The 21,998-nt window shown below is 26.8% G+C and overlaps 3 protein-coding genes and 1 non-coding gene across 4 annotated transcripts in view; 3 read left to right on the forward strand and 1 right to left on the reverse strand.

Moving 5' to 3' along the window:
- LOC103518056 (uncharacterized ABC transporter ATP-binding protein HI_1051-like) overlaps window positions 1–2,090 on the forward strand; it is a 9,555-nt gene extending 7,465 nt beyond the window's left edge. Inside the window, exon 2 of the mRNA XM_017447677.2 lies at window positions 1,425–2,090. The gene's annotated coding sequence lies outside the window, so the exon portion shown is untranslated. The remainder of the gene's footprint in view (window positions 1–1,424) is intronic.
- A 3,795-nt stretch (window positions 2,091–5,885) lies between these two features.
- On the forward strand, window positions 5,886–5,958 carry Trnak-uuu. Its single transcript has one exon. It is a non-coding gene; the product is annotated as a tRNA-Lys (tRNA).
- Window positions 5,959–10,724: 4,766 nt separating this feature from the next.
- On the reverse strand, window positions 10,725–19,365 carry LOC108253536 (beta sliding clamp-like). Its single transcript, XM_017447678.2, has 2 exons — window positions 18,791–19,365; window positions 10,725–12,367 (listed from the first exon to the last, which is right to left on the reverse strand). Exons 1-2 carry the CDS (start codon window positions 19,339–19,341, stop codon window positions 11,797–11,799), a joined length of 1,122 nt encoding a protein of 373 aa, XP_017303167.1. The 5' UTR covers window positions 19,342–19,365; the 3' UTR covers window positions 10,725–11,796.
- Window positions 19,366–19,668: 303 nt separating this feature from the next.
- Window positions 19,669–21,055, forward strand: LOC113471080 (alanine--tRNA ligase-like). The gene has a single exon (XM_026829961.1). The coding sequence runs from the start codon at window positions 19,700–19,702 to the stop codon at window positions 21,053–21,055; it is 1,356 nt and encodes a 451-aa protein (XP_026685762.1). The 5' UTR covers window positions 19,669–19,699.
- Window positions 21,056–21,998: the final 943 nt, after the last annotated feature.

Consider the following 21,998-nt stretch of genomic DNA (forward strand, 5'->3'; position numbering starts at 1 on the left):
CTTTAGGGGGAGAGTAGAAGATATTATTTTTTTTAAAATATTAATTTATAACTGCTAAAAAAATAAAAAAGATTTTTAACAAACAAAACTACAAGGTATTTGCACTTATAATCTCTCGATACAAAAAAAAATTATCTTAGCATTTACCTTAGGAAGAAGCGATAGTAATCACAATAGTAAGTCCAATTCGGAATTTGTGTTTTTTCTCGAAAAGAAAAGGTGCTTGCAGCCTGAAGACGTATTAATGGTGTTTGTTTGTTTGTTTTTTGTTTTTTTGTTTTTTTTTTTTTTTTTTTTTTTTTTGTGTCGTCTCAGACTCTTAAAAAAACACTGAAAATAAGCTAAAAAGAGAGGAGAGACGTTGTAAAAGAATAATAAGCACCACCTCAATATTGTCGGCGTCATAAAAATTTAAAGTCAGATTAGGGAAGAGAAAGTGTGTGCATACATTTTGCCTATAATGAGGTTATTGATAAAAAACAATGTTTCGTCTGTGCCCCTTTCTCTTGTTTGCAAGCTGCGCCATATTAAATCTAATACATGTAAAAAGTTTTCTATGTCTAATTATTAAATATTACCCATTTGATAAGCCGCATTGAAAAAAGGAATGTTTGTGAACTGTGAAAAAGACGTCTCCTGTGTTTTAAAATTTTAGGGAGGGGTTAGAGGTTTTCCTCGGACAAACGACTTCACACGCCGCTATTACAGTCACAATAAACGTCCTGGTGATGTCAAACGTCTACATTGTTTATTTTTAAGCGCTTATTAATGATAAAGAGATTTATCCCATTAATGATTTATTACTATTAATCTTGATCCGCTTCTGATGTGCCCCTCGTTTTTCTACTATTCAACATGAAAGAACCTTGAAGTTTTGATTGTATTATGTCACCACAGGTGAAAATTACACGCGCGTATCCTTTTTCATGGTACATTTTTGTGCAACAAAGAGAACGAGAGTTTTCAGGGGTAATTCATAAAATCAATTTGGTTTATACAATTGTAGTACATAAAAATAGACTCCTTAAAGTGACCCACCGACTAAAGTATGTGGACCCTGAATGTCAATTTTTTCAATGCTCCCAAGCTTTAGGCTCTTTACACATACAAACTTGAGTTGTAAAAACATGTTAACCTATGGGCTATGAGATAAAACTACATAATAAAAGTGCTCTTTAACTAAGCCATTATAAAAGTTAATGAACCCCCCGGAATGTGTGATTTTTCAAGACCCAAGCTTGGCTGCATTACACCAATACAAACTTTGCATCTAGTGTAAAAACATGTGATTTGACTTATTTAGAAAGTAATATAATACATAAAAAAAGAAAAGAGCGCTCTTTAGCTAACCACTATAAAAAGTTTGTGCATTAGGAGTCCAATTTTTCGAAAGCGCCAAGTTTTGGGCTGCTTTAAAAATAAACATATTTTTATTTTTTTATAAAATTTTTTAAAAAACCACTTTTTAAATAAATTAATAACAATGTCAATGCGGCCGGTGTTACTCCAGATATTCTTGATGCTTGCCCAATAGTTTCTGGTTTATATTTATTTAATTTTTGACGAGCCTCTATTGATAGAGATTGTATTTTCATATAATCTAAATTATGTGGTAATTTTAAATTTTCATTAATTTTATTTTTTTCTACTTCATTTATTTGTCGAAGGATATAACCCTCATATTGTAATTGTATTTTAAGCTGTTTTTTAATATCTTCTTGATAAATTTCTGTATTATATAAATTTTTACCATTAATTCCTTTTAATGATGTTAATGTATTATAATTAACATTAGGCCAAGTTAATAAATTAGACAAAGAATATTCATGTTTTATTCTTTTTCCTAATACACGTTCAGATTCTCCTGTATTAAGAATACTTGGATTAATCCATGTATCCTTTAATCTTTGTAATTCTTTTGTAATTATTTCTCTTTTTTTTTCAAATATCTTCCATTGTTTATAACTAACACATCCTAATTTCCACCCTATTTCTGTAAGACGTAAATCCGCATTATCTTCACGTAAATTTAAACGATATTCTGCGCGACTAGTAAACATACGATAAGGTTCTTGAATACCTTTAGTAATTAAATCATCAACTAATACACCTAAATATGCTTGATCACGACCAGGTATCCAAGGATCGCGGTCTTGAGAAAATAAAGCCGCATTTAATCCCGCTAATAAACCTTGAGACGCTGCTTCTTCATATCCAGTAGTGCCATTTATTTGGCCAGCAAAAAATAAACCATGAATTTGTTTGGTTTCTAGTGATGATTTTAAATTACATGGATTAAAATAATCATATTCTATTGCGTATCCTGGTCGTATAATATTAGCGTTTTTCATTCCATCTATTGATTGCACTAATTCTATTTGAGCCTCAAAAGGAAGACTGGTTGATATCCCATTTGGGTAATATTCATTGATAACAATACCTTCTGGCTCTAAAAATATATGATGAGATTTTTTTTTCGGAAAACGATATACTTTATCTTCGATAGATGGACAATAACGTGGACCAATAGACTCTATTTTTCCTGAAAAAATTGGGCTATTTTTGAATTCAGATCGAATAATATTATGTGTTTTTTCATTAGTATGAGTAATAAAGCATGATAATTGTTTTGGGTGCAAATTAATATTTCCAAGCACAGAAAATACCGGAACAGGATCAAAATCCCCTATTTGTTCTTCCATTTTTGAAAAATCAATAGTTCTTTTATCAATTCTGGGTGGTGTACCAGTCTTTAATCTACCATGAGATAACTGTAATTCTTTTAAACGCTTCGCTAACGAAGTAGTTGAAAAATCTCCAAAACGACCAGCAGAATAACTTTTTAAACCAATATGAATTTTTCCATTAAGAAATGTACCAGTAGTTAAAATTACTGTTTTGCTAAAAAATTTTATACCAATTTTAGTAACAACACCTAAAATTTTATTTGTTTTAATTATTAAATCATCAACCTCTTCTTGAAATAAATAAAGATTTAATTGATTTTCTAAATAAAAACGTATAGCTTGTTTATATAAAATTCTATCTACTTGTGCGCGAGTTGCTCTTACCGCGGCTCCTTTTGAAGAATTTAAAATACGAAATTGAATTCCTGATTTATCAGTCGCAATTGCCATTATACCCCCCATTGCATCCAGTACTGTCAGTACTGCATGTATTAAATTTCCTTTCTATTAATTTATTATATGTATTATTTTTTACAAAAATTTTATGAAAAATTTTTAAATTTATTTGATACAGATAAAAGAGATTCATTTACTGTATCTTTTGAATTTTTTAAATTATTATAATCTAAATGATTATGTAATGTTTGAAAAACTAACATACGTAATAATGTCATAGTAAATCCAGCATATTCATCCGGTGCTAATTCTAGTTCATTTCTTCCATGTATACTTATTTGATAAAAAAGTTGTATTTGCTCAATATTAAATTTTTTTGACAATTGAATAATTTCATTATAATTTGGAGAGTCTTTTATTAATATTTCAGGAGATATTTGTATTAATGAAATTTGATGCAACAATAAACTAAGATCCTTTAAAACAATACTATATGATAAATTATATATTTCTATTTTATTTGCAATAGATAATATTAAATTACCATCTTGTTCTGCTAACGCATCTAATATTTGTATTAAATATTTTTGATCAATAATACTCAACATTTCTTGCATGGAATTTAATGTAATTTTTTCGGATGAGTAATTAATAGCTTGATCAGTTAAAGATAATGCATCTCTCATAGATCCTTGCGCTCCAGTAGCAATTAAATTTAGAGCAGATGTCTCAAATTTAATATTTTCTTTATTTAGAATATAACAAAGATTATTAACAATATCATGATGCAACATTTTTTTTAAATTAAATTGAATACATCTTGATAATACGGTAATTGGAATTTTTTGAGGTTCAGTTGTCGCTAATATGAATTTAATATATTTTGGTGGTTCTTCTAATGTTTTTAACATTGCATTAAAAGCATGGTGAGTTAACATATGTACTTCGTCAATTACATATATTTTGTATCGAGCGTTAATTGGCGCATAAATTGTTTGTTCTAATAACTGTGCCATTTCATTAATTCCTCTAGTAGAAGCAGCATCCATTTCTATGTAATCCATAAAACATCCATTATCTATTTTTACACAAACAGAACATTTTCCACAAGGTTGAGAAGTAATACCTCCATTACCATCTATACCAATACAATTTAAACATTTTGCCAAAATTCGTGATATTGTTGTTTTTCCAACTCCCCGAGTTCCAGTAAACAAATATGCATGATGCAGTCTTTTTTTGTCTAAAGCATTTATTAAAGACTTTGAAATGTGATTTTGTCCAATTAAAGTATTAAAATTGCTAGGTCGATATTTACGAGCAAGAACTTGATAAGACATATAATATAAAATTATCGAGATTTTAAAAAATTTTAAGAATTTTATAAAAGTATAAAAAAATAATAAACTAATTTTTATAAATTGGAAATTTATTAGTTATTTTTTTTACTTCTTTTTTAACATTTTTAATATTTTCTTGATTAAAAGGATAATCTAAAATATCAGCGCATAAATTACCAACTTTAATAATTTCTAATTCACTAAATCCTCTTGTAGTTATTGCTGAACTCCCTAATCTAATTCCTGATGTAAAATATGGTTTTTCTGGGTCATTTGGAATAGAATTTTTGTTACAAATTATGTTTGCTGACTCAAGAATAGATTCAGCTATTTTTCCAGTAATTTTTTTATTTCTTAGGTCAACTAAAATAATATGTGATTTAGTTCCACCAGAAACAATACGTATACCACGCTGATCTAAAATTTTAGATAATATTTTTGCATTTTTTACAACTTGTTTTTGATAAATTTTAAAATCAGGTTTTAAAACTTCTTTAAATGCTACTGCTTTAGCAGCAATAACATGCATTAAAGGCCCCCCTTGAATTCCTGGAAACACGGCAGAATTAATAATTTTTTTATATTTTTTTTTCATTAAAATAAATCCGCCACGTGGACCACGTAAAGATTTGTGTGTAGTTGATGTTATAAAGTCAGCAAATGGAACAGGATTTGGATACTCTCCGGCAGCAATTAATCCAGCATAATGCGCCATATCTACCATAAAATAAGAGTTAATATTTTTAGCAATATGATAAAAACGCTCAAAATCAATATATTGTGAATAAGCCGAAGCGCCCGCAATAATTAATTTTGGTTTATTTTTTTTAGCTAAATATTCTACTTTTTTATAATCAATTTTTTCTTTTTTATTTAAACCATAACAAATAGAATTAAACCATTTACCAGACATATTTAACATCATACCATGAGTTAAATGTCCGCCTTCCTGTAATGACATTCCCATAATTGTATCCCCAGGATTTAAAACAGAAAAAAATACTGCTTGATTAGCTTGTGATCCTGAATGAGGTTGAACATTAGCAGCTTCAGCATTAAAAATTTTTTTTAAACGATTTATTGCTATTTTTTCTATTAAATCAATAAATTTACATCCACCATAATAACGTTTACCAGGATAACCTTCAGCATATTTATTTGTTAATAATGTACCTTGTGCTTCCATAACAGCTAGAGATGTATAATTTTCGGAAGCAATTAATTCAATATTATTATTTTGACGTTGTTTTTCCTTTAATATAATTTCCCATATCTTAGGATCAATTTTAGATAAATTTTCATTTTTTATAATCATTATTATGTTACATTATTTTTATTAAATTAATAGATTAATTTATTTTTAATAAATAATTAATTTTTTAAAATACAAAATTATTATATTTTTTATGAAATTTGACAGTTATTTTAAGACACATTTATAATAGTGACATTAAATTTTTTTGGGTCGTTAGCTCAGTTGGTAGAGCAGCGGACTTTTAATCCGTTGGTCGCAGGTTCAAGTCCTGCACGGCCTATCTATAAATAATTCCCAAATAATATTAAATTTAAATACAATATCATTGTATTTAAATTTTAAATACACTCATACACTCATAAATATAAAAACCCCGCTTTAGCGAGGTTTTTATTTGTGTATTTGGTATTGTTATATTCGGTATAAATATTTACATCATTCCACCCATACCGCCCATACCTCCCATACCACCGCCCATACTATTCATATCCATACCACCACTATTACCGCTAGCTGTTTTTTCTTCTGAAATTTCTGCAATTAATGCATCAGTAGTTAAAATTAAACTTGCGACAGATGCTGCATTTTGTAATGCAGATCGAGTAACTTTAGCTGGATCAAGAACTCCTAAAGATACTAAATCGCCATATGTACCATCCGCAGCATTATAACCATAATTACCGGAACCCGCTAATACTTTAGCGCTTACAACAGATGCTTCTCCTCCTGCATTAAATACAATTTGTCGTAATGGTTCTTCAATAGCACGTAAAACAATTTTAATTCCTGTATCTTGATCAGGATTATCTCCTTTTAATTTTTGTATAGCAGATCGAGATCTTAATAAAGCAACCCCTCCACCTGGAACTATACCTTCTTCAACAGCTGCACGAGTAGCATGTAATGCGTCTTCAACACGAGCTTTTTTTTCTTTCATTTCTACTTCTGTGGCAGCACCAACTTTAATAAGAGCAACACCTCCAGCTAATTTGGCAACACGTTCTTGTAATTTTTCGCGATCATAATCTGATGTAGCCTCTTCAATTTGAGTTCGAATTTGCGCGCAACGTGCTTCAATATTAGCTTTTTTGCCATTTCCATCAATAATCGTAGTATTTTCTTTTCCAATTTCTACACGTATTGCTTGCCCCAAATTTTCTAAAGTTGTTTTTTCTAAAGTTAAACCAATTTCTTCTGCAATTACTGTTCCACCAGTTAAAATAGCAATATCCTCTAACATTGCTTTTCTTCTATCACCAAACCCTGGTGCTTTAACAGCAGCAGTTTTTAATATTCCACGAATATTATTTACTACTAAAGTTGCTAACGCCTCTCCTTCTACGTCTTCAGCAATAATTAATAGTGGTTTATTAGTTTTAGCAACTTGCTCTAAAACTGGGAGTAATTCTCTAATATTTGAAATTTTTTTATCAAAAAGTAAAATATAAGGATTATCTAGTGCAACAACTTGTTTTTCTTGATTATTAATAAAATATGGAGATAAATACCCTCGATCAAACTGCATGCCTTCAACTATATCTAATTCATTTTCTAATGATTTTCCATCTTCTACGGTAATAACACCCTCTTTACCAACTTTATCCATTGCTCGAGCAATAATATCACCAATATCGGTATCTGCATTAGCTGAAATTGATCCAACTTGAGCAATTTCTTTATTAGTCATAATTGGTTTAGATATTTTTTTAATTTCTGAAACAATAGCAATTACCGCTTTATCTATACCACGTTTTAAATCAGTTGGATTAAAACCTGCGGCTACATATTTAAATCCCTCTCTTACAATAGCTTGCGCAAGAACTGTTGCTGTTGTGGTACCATCCCCCGCATTATCAGAAGTTTTAGAAGCAACTTCTTTAACAAGTTGAGCTCCCATATTTTCTAGCTTATCTTTTAGTTCGATTTCTTTTGCAACCGAAACACCATCTTTAGTTACTATTGGTGCACCAAAGCTGCGTTCAAGAATAACATTACGTCCTTTGGGACCTAAAGTAACTTTTACTGCGTTTGCCAAAATATTAACTCCATTTACGATCTTGGCGCGAGCGTCATCACCAAAAATTACTTGTTTTGATGCCATTATTATTCTCCTGAATACGATTTTAAAGTTAAGCGATGCTTTTTATATTATTCTTCTATAACTGCAAATAAATCTTCTTCACGCATCACTAATAGCTCTTTACCATCAACTTTAACTGATTGACCAGCATATTTTCCAAATAAAACACGATCACCAACTTTAATAGCTAAAGGACGGATTCTACCATCTTCTAAAATTTTTCCAGTACCAATAGCTAGGACTTCACCTTGATCCGGTTTTTCTGCGGCAGTTTCTGGTAAAACAATACCAGAAGCGGTTTTAGTTTCCTGATCGACACGTTTAACAATAACGCGATCGTGCAAAGGACGAAGACCCATAAAAAACTCCTTAAAATTCAATATGTTATGAATAATCAAATCTAAATATTTTTGATAGCAATATGAGGCTATTATAAAATAAAAATTTTTATAATTTTTATATATTATACATATTATATATAATAATTTATATATAATAAATGTGAATCAATTATATTTCGATACTTAATAAAGATTAATAAAGATCATAAAAATTTTATAATGATCATTTAATGATTATATAGATATTTAATTAAATTTTCAAGAGAAAGTAAAGTTTTAGTTTATTTTATTTTTTCATCTTAAACTAATTAAGTATAAATTTATGTAAAATACTTTAAAATTGTTGATTTTAAATTGATCATATTAATTTATTTAAATTTAATAAAAATTATTTTTTAATAGGTATAACAATAAGAAATAAATAATTTCTAGATAATTAATTTTTTAAAAATTACATAAAATATGACTCTTAAATTAGAAATATCTTGGAAATATCACTTACGAAAAGAATTTAGAAAACCGTATTGGAGGAAGTTGGCAAACTTTGTGCAATATGAATATGCAAATAAAATTTGTTTACCTGAAAGCCAATATATTTTTCGGGCATTTAATACAACACCTTTTGATTATGTTAAAGTTATTATTTTAGGCCAAGATCCTTATCATACACCAGGAATTGCTATGGGTTATTGTTTTTCTGTTCCAAATAACAGTAATTATATACCTCCCAGCTTAAGGAATATTTTTAAGGAAATGAAAAATGATATAGGTATTAAACGCTCTGAAACTGATTTAACGGATTTAGCAAAACAAGGTGTTTTTTTACTTAATAGTATATTAACTGTTTGCGCAGGAAAAGCTGGATCTCACTCAAAAAAGGGATGGGAATTTTTTACTGATAATGTTATTAAATGTTTATCAAATAAACATAAAAATTTATTGTTTATTTTATGGGGCAATTATGCTATTTCTAAAAAAATATATATTGATCAAAGTAAACATTATATAATTTCTTCTTCACATCCGTCTCCCTTTTCAGCAAATAAAGGATTTTTTGGTAGTCGTCCATTTTCGTTTACAAATAAATATTTAATTTCTAAAAATATTAATCCAATAAATTGGATTAATAAATAATTTTACATATTCTATCATTTTATATATCTATATTTTTAGCATGTAATGCATTTAATTCTATAAATTTACGTCTTAGTTCCACATTATCCCCCATTAGTGTCATAAAAATTTTATCAGCAGAAATTGCGTCTTTAATTTTAACTTTTAATAAGCAACGAATCATAGGATTCATAGTAGTCTCCCATAATTGTCCAGGATTCATTTCCCCAAGTCCTTTATAACGTTGTTTAATAACCATATTTTCAGCCTCATTTCTTAAATAATTAATTATTTTATAAAAATTATTGGCAGTATATTTTTTTATTTTTTCCCCTATACTTTTTTGAATAATAACTCCTTTTCCTATTATTTTTTTAAATGTACTAATAATAGAAACTAATTTTTTATAATCTTTATTATTTATAAAATTAATATCAATGATATAATTTTTCTTTTTAAGAAACTTTTTTTTAATATTAAGTAAATATTTATTATTTAGTTGATCAAATTCAACAATAATTTCAATATTTGAATCATTAAGTTTTTTAATTATTTTTTTTGCAAATTGTTCTGCATTTTCTCGTGTATCTAAATTTAAAATAACATCACTCATGATAGCTGATAATATAGAAATATCAATAATTTGCTTTAATCGATGAACAATTTCAATAGTTTTATTATACTTATCAATTAATTTAAAAAAATAATTTTCTTTAATAATATCTCCATTTTCAATAGAAATTAATTTAACATTTTTAAATGCAATTTTCAGCATATATCTTTCTTCCTCAATATCATCTCTTAAATAACATTCATTATTACCATATTTAATTTTATATAATGGAGGTTGCGCGATATATATATATCCATATTCTATCAATTTTGGCATTTTTCTATAAAAGAATGTTAATAAAAGAGCTCGAATATGTGCTCCATCAATATCCGCATCAGTCATAATAATAATTCGATGATATCGTAATTTTTCTAAATTAAATTCATCTTGCTCAATTCCAATTCCTAATGTAGAAATTAATGTTGTAATTTGTTCTGATAAAATTATTTTTTCAAAACGAGCTTTTTCAATATTCAAAACTTTACCTCTGAGAGGTAAAACAGCTTGAAATCTTCGATCTCTTCCTTGTTTTACTGATCCTCCAGCTGAATCTCCTTCTACAATATATAATTCACATAATTCTGGATTTTTTTCTTGACAATCAGCTAATTTTGTAGATAATTCAATATCATCTATTAAATTTTTTTTTCTAGTTAATTCTCTTGTTTTACGAGCTGCTTCTCTTGAACGTGCGGCTTCAATAATTTTTTCACAAATTAATTTTGATTCACCCGGGTTTTCTTGTAAAAAATCAAATAGTGTTTTTATTATAATTTCTTCTACTGGTTTTCTTACTTCACTAGAAACTAATTTATTTTTTGTTTGTGAATTAAATTTTGGATCAGGTATTTTTATTGATAATACACAAGTAAGTCCTTCACGTATATCCTCGCCTATAATTTCAATTTTCGATTTTTTAAGAAATTCATTTTCTTCTATATATTTATTAATAGCGCGAGTAATCCCAGAGCGTAAACCTGTTAAATGAGTTCCTCCATCCACTTGCAATATATTATTAGTAAAACAAAGTATATTTTCATTATAACTATTATTCCATTGCATAGATACATCTATATTGATATTATTTTTTTTTTCAGATATTTTATTACCTATAGCCTGAAATATAGTAGGATGTACAACTAACTTAGATTTATTGATATATGAAACAAAACCAGAAGTACCTCCTTTAAATTCAAAAATTTCTTTTTTTTTTATACGCTCATCAATTAAAGTTATGCATACTCCATTATTTAAAAATGAAAGTTCACGTATTCTTTTTTTTAAAATTTCATAATGAAATTCAATATTTGAAAAAATTTTTTCATCTACCCAAAAATGTATTTTTGTTCCTTGTTTATTTGTATCTCCTATAATTTTTATGGGTGAAACAGAAATTCCATTTATTGTTTTAATAATTCTATTTTGTAATACACCATATCTAAATTCCATATAATGTATTTTTTTATTTCTATTTATTGTTAATTGTAAAAATCTAGATAATCCATTAACACATGAAAGACCAATACCATGTAACCCACCAGATATTTTATAAGAATTTTTATTAAACTTACCTCCAGCATGTAACTCGGTCATTACAATTTCTGCCGCACTACGCTTTGGTTTATGTTTATCATCTATTTTAATGTCTATTGGAATACCTCTTCCATTATCAGAAATAGAAATTGAATTATCGGAATAAATGGTAACATTAATTTTAGTACAATATCCAGCTAATGATTCATCAATAGCATTATCTAATATCTCAAAAACCAAATGATGTAAACCGGTTCCATCAGAAGTATCACCAATATACATTTCTGGTCTTTTTCGCACCGCCTCTAATCCCTCAAGTATTTGAATAGATGATGCGCTATAAGAAGATTCCTGTGTATCCTGTATATCATAAGAATTTTTATTTTTTAATAACATAATTTTTATTAAGAATTTTATAAAATTTTTCTAGAAGATTATTTAAATACGCATTGGCATTAAAGTATATTGAAAATTATTATCTTCCGGTATAGAAATTAATACAGATGATTTAGAATCACTTAATGAAATTATAATATTTTCATTTTTTAAATTATTAAGTATCTCAATTAAATAACTAATATTTAAACCAATATCCACATCTTTACCATTATAATTTATTTCTAATTCTTCAGAGGCTTTTTCTCTATTAGAACTGCTTACAGTTATTTTTAAATAATTGGGTTTAATAACTAAACGAACGCCTTTAAGTTTATCATTACTTATTATGGAAATTCGCTGTAATGATCGTAATAATTTATTCCTATTCACTAAAAAACTTTTTTCATATTTATTGCTAATAACATATTTATAATCTAAAAATTTTCCATCAATTAATTTTGAAATAATTTCAATATTAGAAAATATAATTTTAATTTGATTATTTGAAATTTTTAATTCAACAGGATTTTCTTTATTTTCTAATAAACGCTGTAATGTAAATACAGTTTTTCTTGGAATAATAATATCAGAACATGATGAAAATTTTTTATCTATATTAACTTGATAATATGTTTGCACGGCCTATCTATAAATAATTCCCAAATAATATTAAATTTAAATACAATATCATTGTATTTAAATTTTAAATACACTCATACACTCATAAATATAAAAACCCCGCTTTAGCGAGGTTTTTATTTGTGTATTTGGTATTGTTATATTCGGTATAAATATTTACATCATTCCACCCATACCGCCCATACCTCCCATACCACCGCCCATACTATTCATATCCATACCACCACTATTACCGCTAGCTGTTTTTTCTTCTGAAATTTCTGCAATTAATGCATCAGTAGTTAAAATTAAACTTGCGACAGATGCTGCATTTTGTAATGCAGATCGAGTAACTTTAGCTGGATCAAGAACTCCTAAAGATACTAAATCGCCATATGTACCATCCGCAGCATTATAACCATAATTACCGGAACCCGCTAATACTTTAGCGCTTACAACAGATGCTTCTCCTCCTGCATTAAATACAATTTGTCGTAATGGTTCTTCAATAGCACGTAAAACAATTTTAATTCCTGTATCTTGATCAGGATTATCTCCTTTTAATTTTTGTATAGCAGATCGAGATCTTAATAAAGCAACCCCTCCACCTGGAACTATACCTTCTTCAACAGCTGCACGAGTAGCATGTAATGCGTCTTCAACACGAGCTTTTTTTTCTTTCATTTCTACTTCTGTGGCAGCACCAACTTTAATAAGAGCAACACCTCCAGCTAATTTGGCAACACGTTCTTGTAATTTTTCGCGATCATAATCTGATGTAGCCTCTTCAATTTGAGTTCGAATTTGCGCGCAACGTGCTTCAATATTAGCTTTTTTGCCATTTCCATCAATAATCGTAGTATTTTCTTTTCCAATTTCTACACGTATTGCTTGCCCCAAATTTTCTAAAGTTGTTTTTTCTAAAGTTAAACCAATTTCTTCTGCAATTACTGTTCCACCAGTTAAAATAGCAATATCCTCTAACATTGCTTTTCTTCTATCACCAAACCCTGGTGCTTTAACAGCAGCAGTTTTTAATATTCCACGAATATTATTTACTACTAAAGTTGCTAACGCCTCTCCTTCTACGTCTTCAGCAATAATTAATAGTGGTTTATTAGTTTTAGCAACTTGCTCTAAAACTGGGAGTAATTCTCTAATATTTGAAATTTTTTTATCAAAAAGTAAAATATAAGGATTATCTAGTGCAACAACTTGTTTTTCTTGATTATTAATAAAATATGGAGATAAATACCCTCGATCAAACTGCATGCCTTCAACTATATCTAATTCATTTTCTAATGATTTTCCATCTTCTACGGTAATAACACCCTCTTTACCAACTTTATCCATTGCTCGAGCAATAATATCACCAATATCGGTATCTGCATTAGCTGAAATTGATCCAACTTGAGCAATTTCTTTATTAGTCATAATTGGTTTAGATATTTTTTTAATTTCTGAAACAATAGCAATTACCGCTTTATCTATACCACGTTTTAAATCAGTTGGATTAAAACCTGCGGCTACATATTTAAATCCCTCTCTTACAATAGCTTGCGCAAGAACTGTTGCTGTTGTGGTACCATCCCCCGCATTATCAGAAGTTTTAGAAGCAACTTCTTTAACAAGTTGAGCTCCCATATTTTCTAGCTTATCTTTTAGTTCGATTTCTTTTGCAACCGAAACACCATCTTTAGTTACTATTGGTGCACCAAAGCTGCGTTCAAGAATAACATTACGTCCTTTGGGACCTAAAGTAACTTTTACTGCGTTTGCCAAAATATTAACTCCATTTACGATCTTGGCGCGAGCGTCATCACCAAAAATTACTTGTTTTGATGCCATTATTATTCTCCTGAATACGATTTTAAAGTTAAGCGATGCTTTTTATATTATTCTTCTATAACTGCAAATAAATCTTCTTCACGCATCACTAATAGCTCTTTACCATCAACTTTAACTGATTGACCAGCATATTTTCCAAATAAAACACGATCACCAACTTTAATAGCTAAAGGACGGATTCTACCATCTTCTAAAATTTTTCCAGTACCAATAGCTAGGACTTCACCTTGATCCGGTTTTTCTGCGGCAGTTTCTGGTAAAACAATACCAGAAGCGGTTTTAGTTTCCTGATCGACACGTTTAACAATAACGCGATCGTGCAAAGGACGAAGACCCATAAAAAACTCCTTAAAATTCAATATGTTATGAATAATCAAATCTAAATATTTTTGATACAGTACTGAGGCTATTATAAAATAAAAATTTTTATAATTTTTATATATTATACATATTATATATAATAATTTATATATAATAAATGTGAATCAATTATATTTCGATACTTAATAAAGATTAATAAAGATCATAAAAATTTTATAATGATCATTTAATGATTATATAGATATTTAATTAAATTTTCAAGAGAAAGTAAAGTTTTAGTTTATTTTATTTTTTCATCTTAAACTAATTAAGTATAAATTTATGTAAAATACTTTAAAATTGTTGATTTTAAATTGATCATATTAATTTATTTAAATTTAATAAAAATTATTTTTTAATAGGTATAACAATAAGAAATAAATAATTTCTAGATAATTAATTTTTTAAAAATTACATAAAATATGACTCTTAAATTAGAAATATCTTGGAAATATCACTTACGAAAAGAATTTAGAAAACCGTATTGGAGGAAGTTGGCAAACTTTGTGCAATATGAATATGCAAATAAAATTTGTTTACCTGAAAGCCAATATATTTTTCGGGCATTTAATACAACACCTTTTGATTATGTTAAAGTTATTATTTTAGGCCAAGATCCTTATCATACACCAGGAATTGCTATGGGTTATTGTTTTTCTGTTCCAAATAACAGTAATTATATACCTCCCAGCTTAAGGAATATTTTTAAGGAAATGAAAAATGATATAGGTATTAAACGCTCTGAAACTGATTTAACGGATTTAGCAAAACAAGGTGTTTTTTTACTTAATAGTATATTAACTGTTTGCGCAGGAAAAGCTGGATCTCACTCAAAAAAGGGATGGGAATTTTTTACTGATAATGTTATTAAATGTTTATCAAATAAACATAAAAATTTATTGTTTATTTTATGGGGCAATTATGCTATTTCTAAAAAAATATATATTGATCAAAGTAAACATTATATAATTTCTTCTTCACATCCGTCTCCCTTTTCAGCAAATAAAGGATTTTTTGGTAGTCGTCCATTTTCGTTTACAAATAAATATTTAATTTCTAAAAATATTAATCCAATAAATTGGATTAATAAATAATTTTACATATTCTATCATTTTATATATCTATATTTTTAGCATGTAATGCATTTAATTCTATAAATTTACGTCTTAGTTCCACATTATCCCCCATTAGTGTCATAAAAATTTTATCAGCAGAAATTGCGTCTTTAATTTTAACTTTTAATAAGCAACGAATCATAGGATTCATAGTAGTCTCCCATAATTGTCCAGGATTCATTTCCCCAAGTCCTTTATAACGTTGTTTAATAACCATATTTTCAGCCTCATTTCTTAAATAATTAATTATTTTATAAAAATTATTGGCAGTATATTTTTTTATTTTTTCCCCTATACTTTTTTGAATAATAACTCCTTTTCCTATTATTTTTTTAAATGTACTAATAATAGAAACTAATTTTTTATAATCTTTATTATTTATAAAATTAATATCAATGATATAATTTTTCTTTTTAAGAAACTTTTTTTTAATATTAAGTAAATATTTATTATTTAGTTGATCAAATTCAACAATAATTTCAATATTTGAATCATTAAGTTTTTTAATTATTTTTTTTGCAAATTGTTCTGCATTTTCTCGTGTATCTAAATTTAAAATAACATCACTCATGATAGCTGATAATATAGAAATATCAATAATTTGCTTTAATCGATGAACAATTTCAATAGTTTTATTATACTTATCAATTAATTTAAAAAAATAATTTTCTTTAATAATATCTCCATTTTCAATAGAAATTAATTTAACATTTTTAAATGCAATTTTCAGCATATATCTTTCTTCCTCAATATCATCTCTTAAATAACATTCATTATTACCATATTTAATTTTATATAATGGAGGTTGCGCGATATATATATATCCATATTCTATCAATTTTGGCATTTTTCTATAAAAGAATGTTAATAAAAGAGCTCGAATATGTGCTCCATCAATATCCGCATCAGTCATAATAATAATTCGATGATATCGTAATTTTTCTAAATTAAATTCATCTTGCTCAATTCCAATTCCTAATGTAGAAATTAATGTTGTAATTTGTTCTGATAAAATTATTTTTTCAAAACGAGCTTTTTCAATATTCAAAACTTTACCTCTGAGAGGTAAAACAGCTTGAAATCTTCGATCTCTTCCTTGTTTTACTGATCCTCCAGCTGAATCTCCTTCTACAATATATAATTCACATAATTCTGGATTTTTTTCTTGACAATCAGCTAATTTTGTAGATAATTCAATATCATCTATTAAATTTTTTTTTCTAGTTAATTCTCTTGTTTTACGAGCTGCTTCTCTTGAACGTGCGGCTTCAATAATTTTTTCACAAATTAATTTTGATTCACCCGGGTTTTCTTGTAAAAAATCAAATAGTGTTTTTATTATAATTTCTTCTACTGGTTTTCTTACTTCACTAGAAACTAATTTATTTTTTGTTTGTGAATTAAATTTTGGATCAGGTATTTTTATTGATAATACACAAGTAAGTCCTTCACGTATATCCTCGCCTATAATTTCAATTTTCGATTTTTTAAGAAATTCATTTTCTTCTATATATTTATTAATAGCGCGAGTAATCCCAGAGCGTAAACCTGTTAAATGAGTTCCTCCATCCACTTGCAATATATTATTAGTAAAACAAAGTATATTTTCATTATAACTATTATTCCATTGCATAGATACATCTATATTGATATTATTTTTTTTTTCAGATATTTTATTACCTATAGCCTGAAATATAGTAGGATGTACAACTAACTTAGATTTATTGATATATGAAACAAAACCAGAAGTACCTCCTTTAAATTCAAAAATTTCTTTTTTTTTTATACGCTCATCAATTAAAGTTATGCATACTCCATTATTTAAAAATGAAAGTTCACGTATTCTTTTTTTTAAAATTTCATAATGAAATTCAATATTTGAAAAAATTTTTTCATCTACCCAAAAATGTATTTTTGTTCCTTGTTTATTTGTATCTCCTATAATTTTTATGGGTGAAACAGAAATTCCATTTATTGTTTTAATAATTCTATTTTGTAATACACCATATCTAAATTCCATATAATGTATTTTTTTATTTCTATTTATTGTTAATTGTAAAAATCTAGATAATCCATTAACACATGAAAGACCAATACCATGTAACCCACCAGATATTTTATAAGAATTTTTATTAAACTTACCTCCAGCATGTAACTCGGTCATTACAATTTCTGCCGCACTACGCTTTGGTTTATGTTTATCATCTATTTTAATGTCTATTGGAATACCTCTTCCATTATCAGAAATAGAAATTGAATTATCGGAATAAATGGTAACATTAATTTTAGTACAATATCCAGCTAATGATTCATCAATAGCATTATCTAATATCTCAAAAACCAAATGATGTAAACCGGTTCCATCAGAAGTATCACCAATATACATTTCTGGTCTTTTTCGCACCGCCTCTAATCCCTCAAGTATTTGAATAGATGATGCGCTATAAGAAGATTCCTGTGTATCCTGTATATCATAAGAATTTTTATTTTTTAATAACATAATTTTTATTAAGAATTTTATAAAATTTTTCTAGAAGATTATTTAAATACGCATTGGCATTAAAGTATATTGAAAATTATTATCTTCCGGTATAGAAATTAATACAGATGATTTAGAATCACTTAATGAAATTATAATATTTTCATTTTTTAAATTATTAAGTATCTCAATTAAATAACTAATATTTAAACCAATATCCACATCTTTACCATTATAATTTATTTCTAATTCTTCAGAGGCTTTTTCTCTATTAGAACTGCTTACAGTTATTTTTAAATAATTGGGTTTAATAACTAAACGAACGCCTTTAAGTTTATCATTACTTATTATGGAAATTCGCTGTAATGATCGTAATAATTTATTCCTATTCACTAAAAAACTTTTTTCATATTTATTGCTAATAACATATTTATAATCTAAAAATTTTCCATCAATTAATTTTGAAATAATTTCAATATTAGAAAATATAATTTTAATTTGATTATTTGAAATTTTTAATTCAACAGGATTTTCTTTATTTTCTAATAAACGCTGTAATGTAAATACAGTTTTTCTTGGAATAATAATATCAGAACATGATGAAAATTTTTTATCTATATTAACTTGATAATATGTTAAACGATGACCATCACTCGAAACCGCGATAATATTTTTTTTTTGAAAAGATAATAATAAACCATTTAAATAATATCGAATATCTTGTTGTGCTATTGAAAAATAAACCATATTTAGAATACATTTGAGCGTCTTCTGAGATAATGTAAATTCAAAATCATATTTACTATTTAATGTCATAATTGGATATTCTTTAGCATCAAGAGTCTGTAATGTGAATTTTGATTTCCCAGATTTAATAAACATATGTTTATTTTCTATATAAATAGTTACTTTTTCAGTTTCTGGTAACGAACGTAAAATATCAATAAATTTACGAGCTGCTACTATAATATTAATAGAACTATTTCCATAACCAACTGCAGTATATGTAGTTATCTGCACTTCTGTATCAGTGGATAAAAAAGATATTTTTTCACTATTTTTACAAACTAAAATATTCGATAATATCGGTAGTATATTTTTTTTTTCTACAATACTAATTACCATTTGTAATGGATGTAAAATTGCATTTTTTTCAGTATTTACTACTAATTGCATTACGTTCATTTCCTTATTTTATTTACTATAAATTTATTATACTTTTATTTTACGTAGTATTGATCGAAAATATTTATTTAATATATCTTTAGTTGAAAACTATTTCAATTGAATTTTTAAGTTTCTTAAATAATTACCGGGAACCGGAATCGAACCGGCACACTTTTCAGTACAAGATTTTGAATCTCGTGCGTCTACCAATTTCGCCATCCCGGTTGCATTATAAACTTTTTATTGTATTATTTTTCAAGGTTAATTGCAAATAACAATACATTTAAATATTAAGTAAATTTTGTACAAATAAAATTTTTATTTTATGATAAACAATATAACTTTTATTATTAATTTGATATTTAATTTATAAATTATGAAATCAATTGAGATCTGCAATAAGTTTCTAAGTTTTTTTAAATCAAAAGGACACACTATCGTTCCTTCTTCTAGCTTAATACCCGATAATGATTCATCATTATTATTTACAAATTCTGGTATGGTACAATTTAAAGATGTATTTCTTGGAATAGAAAAGCGTAATTATTTACGCGCCACCTCAATACAACGCTGTCTTCGTGCCGGAGGTAAACATAATGATTTAGAAAATGTGGGATACACAAATTATCATCATACATTTTTTCAAATGTTAGGTAATTGGTCATTTGGAGATTATTTTAAATATGAATCTCTTCAATGGACCTGGGAATTATTAACTCAAATTTATGGTTTATCAATCGAAAGATTATGGATTACAGTGTACATAACAGACGATGAAACATATAATATATGGACCAATAAAATTGGTGTACCAAAAGAACGTGTAATACGCATTGGTGATAAAAAAAATTCACCATTATACACATCTGATAATTTTTGGCAAATGTCTGATACTGGACCTTGTGGTCCTTGTTCTGAGATATTTTATGATTGTGGTTCTACATTCCATGGAAATCCACCCGGAAGTAAAGAAAATTTTGGTAATCGTTATATTGAAATATGGAATAATGTATTTATGCAATTTAATAAAGAAATTAATCCAAAAACTGGATCTATTAAATTAACAAAATTACCAAAATATTGTGTGGATACTGGAATGGGATTAGAACGTTTAGCATCTATATTACAAAATGTTTATAATAATTATGAGACCGATTTATTCAAAACATTAATTAAAGCTGCTGCACGTGAAACTAATTGTAATAATTTAAAAAATAATTCTTTAAAGGTAATTGCAGATCACATTAGAGCTTGTGTTTTTTTAATTATTGATGGCGTTTTTCCAGGAAATGAAGGAAGAGGTTATGTATTAAGAAGAATTATTCGTCGAGCTATTCGTTATGGATATAAATTAGGTCAAAATTCAATATTTCTTTATAAATTAGTTAAAGATTTAATTTTTAATACCTATATAATTTATAAAGAATTAAAAATATCTGTAATTAAAATAGAAGAAATTCTTAAAAAAGAGGAAGAATGCTTCAGAAAAACCTTAAAATATGGAATAAAAATATTAGAAAATATTTTATTAACAAAACCAGATAAATTAGATGGAAAACTTGCATTTATACTTTATGATACTTATGGTTTTCCAATAGATTTAACTATTGACATTTGTAAAGAACATAATGTTTCTTTTAATAAAAATGATTTTATACTTGAAATGGAAAAACAACGTAATAATGCACGTTTAAATAGTAAATTCAAAGATATTAAATTAAACATAATTTAATTAAATTTTCAAGAGAAAGTAAAGTTTTAGTTTATTTTATTTTTTCATCTTAAACTAATTAAGTATAAATTTATGTAAAATACTTTAAAATTGTTGATTTTAAATTGATCATATTAATTTATTTAAATTTAATAAAAATTATTTTTTAATAGGTATAACAATAAGAAATAAATAATTTCTAGATAATTAATTTTTTAAAAATTACATAAAATATGACTCTTAAATTAGAAATATCTTGGAAATATCACTTACGAAAAGAATTTAGAAAACCGTATTGGAGGAAGTTGGCAAACTTTGTGCAATATGAATATGCAAATAAAATTTGTTTACCTGAAAGCCAATATATTTTTCGGGCATTTAATACAACACCTTTTGATTATGTTAAAGTTATTATTTTAGGCCAAGATCCTTATCATACACCAGGAATTGCTATGGGTTATTGTTTTTCTGTTCCAAATAACAGTAATTATATACCTCCCAGCTTAAGGAATATTTTTAAGGAAATGAAAAATGATATAGGTATTAAACGCTCTGAAACTGATTTAACGGATTTAGCAAAACAAGGTGTTTTTTTACTTAATAGTATATTAACTGTTTGCGCAGGAAAAGCTGGATCTCACTCAAAAAAGGGATGGGAATTTTTTACTGATAATGTTATTAAATGTTTATCAAATAAACATAAAAATTTATTGTTTATTTTATGGGGCAATTATGCTATTTCTAAAAAAATATATATTGATCAAAGTAAACATTATATAATTTCTTCTTCACATCCGTCTCCCTTTTCAGCAAATAAAGGATTTTTTGGTAGTCGTCCATTTTCGTTTACAAATAAATATTTAATTTCTAAAAATATTAATCCAATAAATTGGATTAATAAATAATTTTACATATTCTATCATTTTATATATCTATATTTTTAGCATGTAATGCATTTAATTCT

This window comes from Diaphorina citri, unplaced genomic scaffold (assembly GCF_000475195.1).
Source record: "Diaphorina citri unplaced genomic scaffold, Diaci psyllid genome assembly version 1.1 scaffold2060, whole genome shotgun sequence".
NCBI lineage: Eukaryota > Metazoa > Arthropoda > Insecta > Hemiptera > Psyllidae > Diaphorina > Diaphorina citri.

Bases quoted from the DNA above. Each gene is read 5' to 3' on its own strand.
- LOC108253536 (XM_017447678.2), bottom strand. From the start codon at position 19,341: ATGAACGTAATGCAATTAGTAGTAAATACTGAAAAAAATGCAATTTTA. The intron at 12,368-18,790 runs ATATTATCAAGT...GGCCGTGCAAAC, and splicing joins AGTGATGGTCATCGTTTAAC to ATATTATCAAGTTAATATAG.
- LOC113471080 (XM_026829961.1), top strand. From the start codon at position 19,700: ATGAAATCAATTGAGATCTGCAATAAGTTTCTAAGTTTTTTTAAATCA.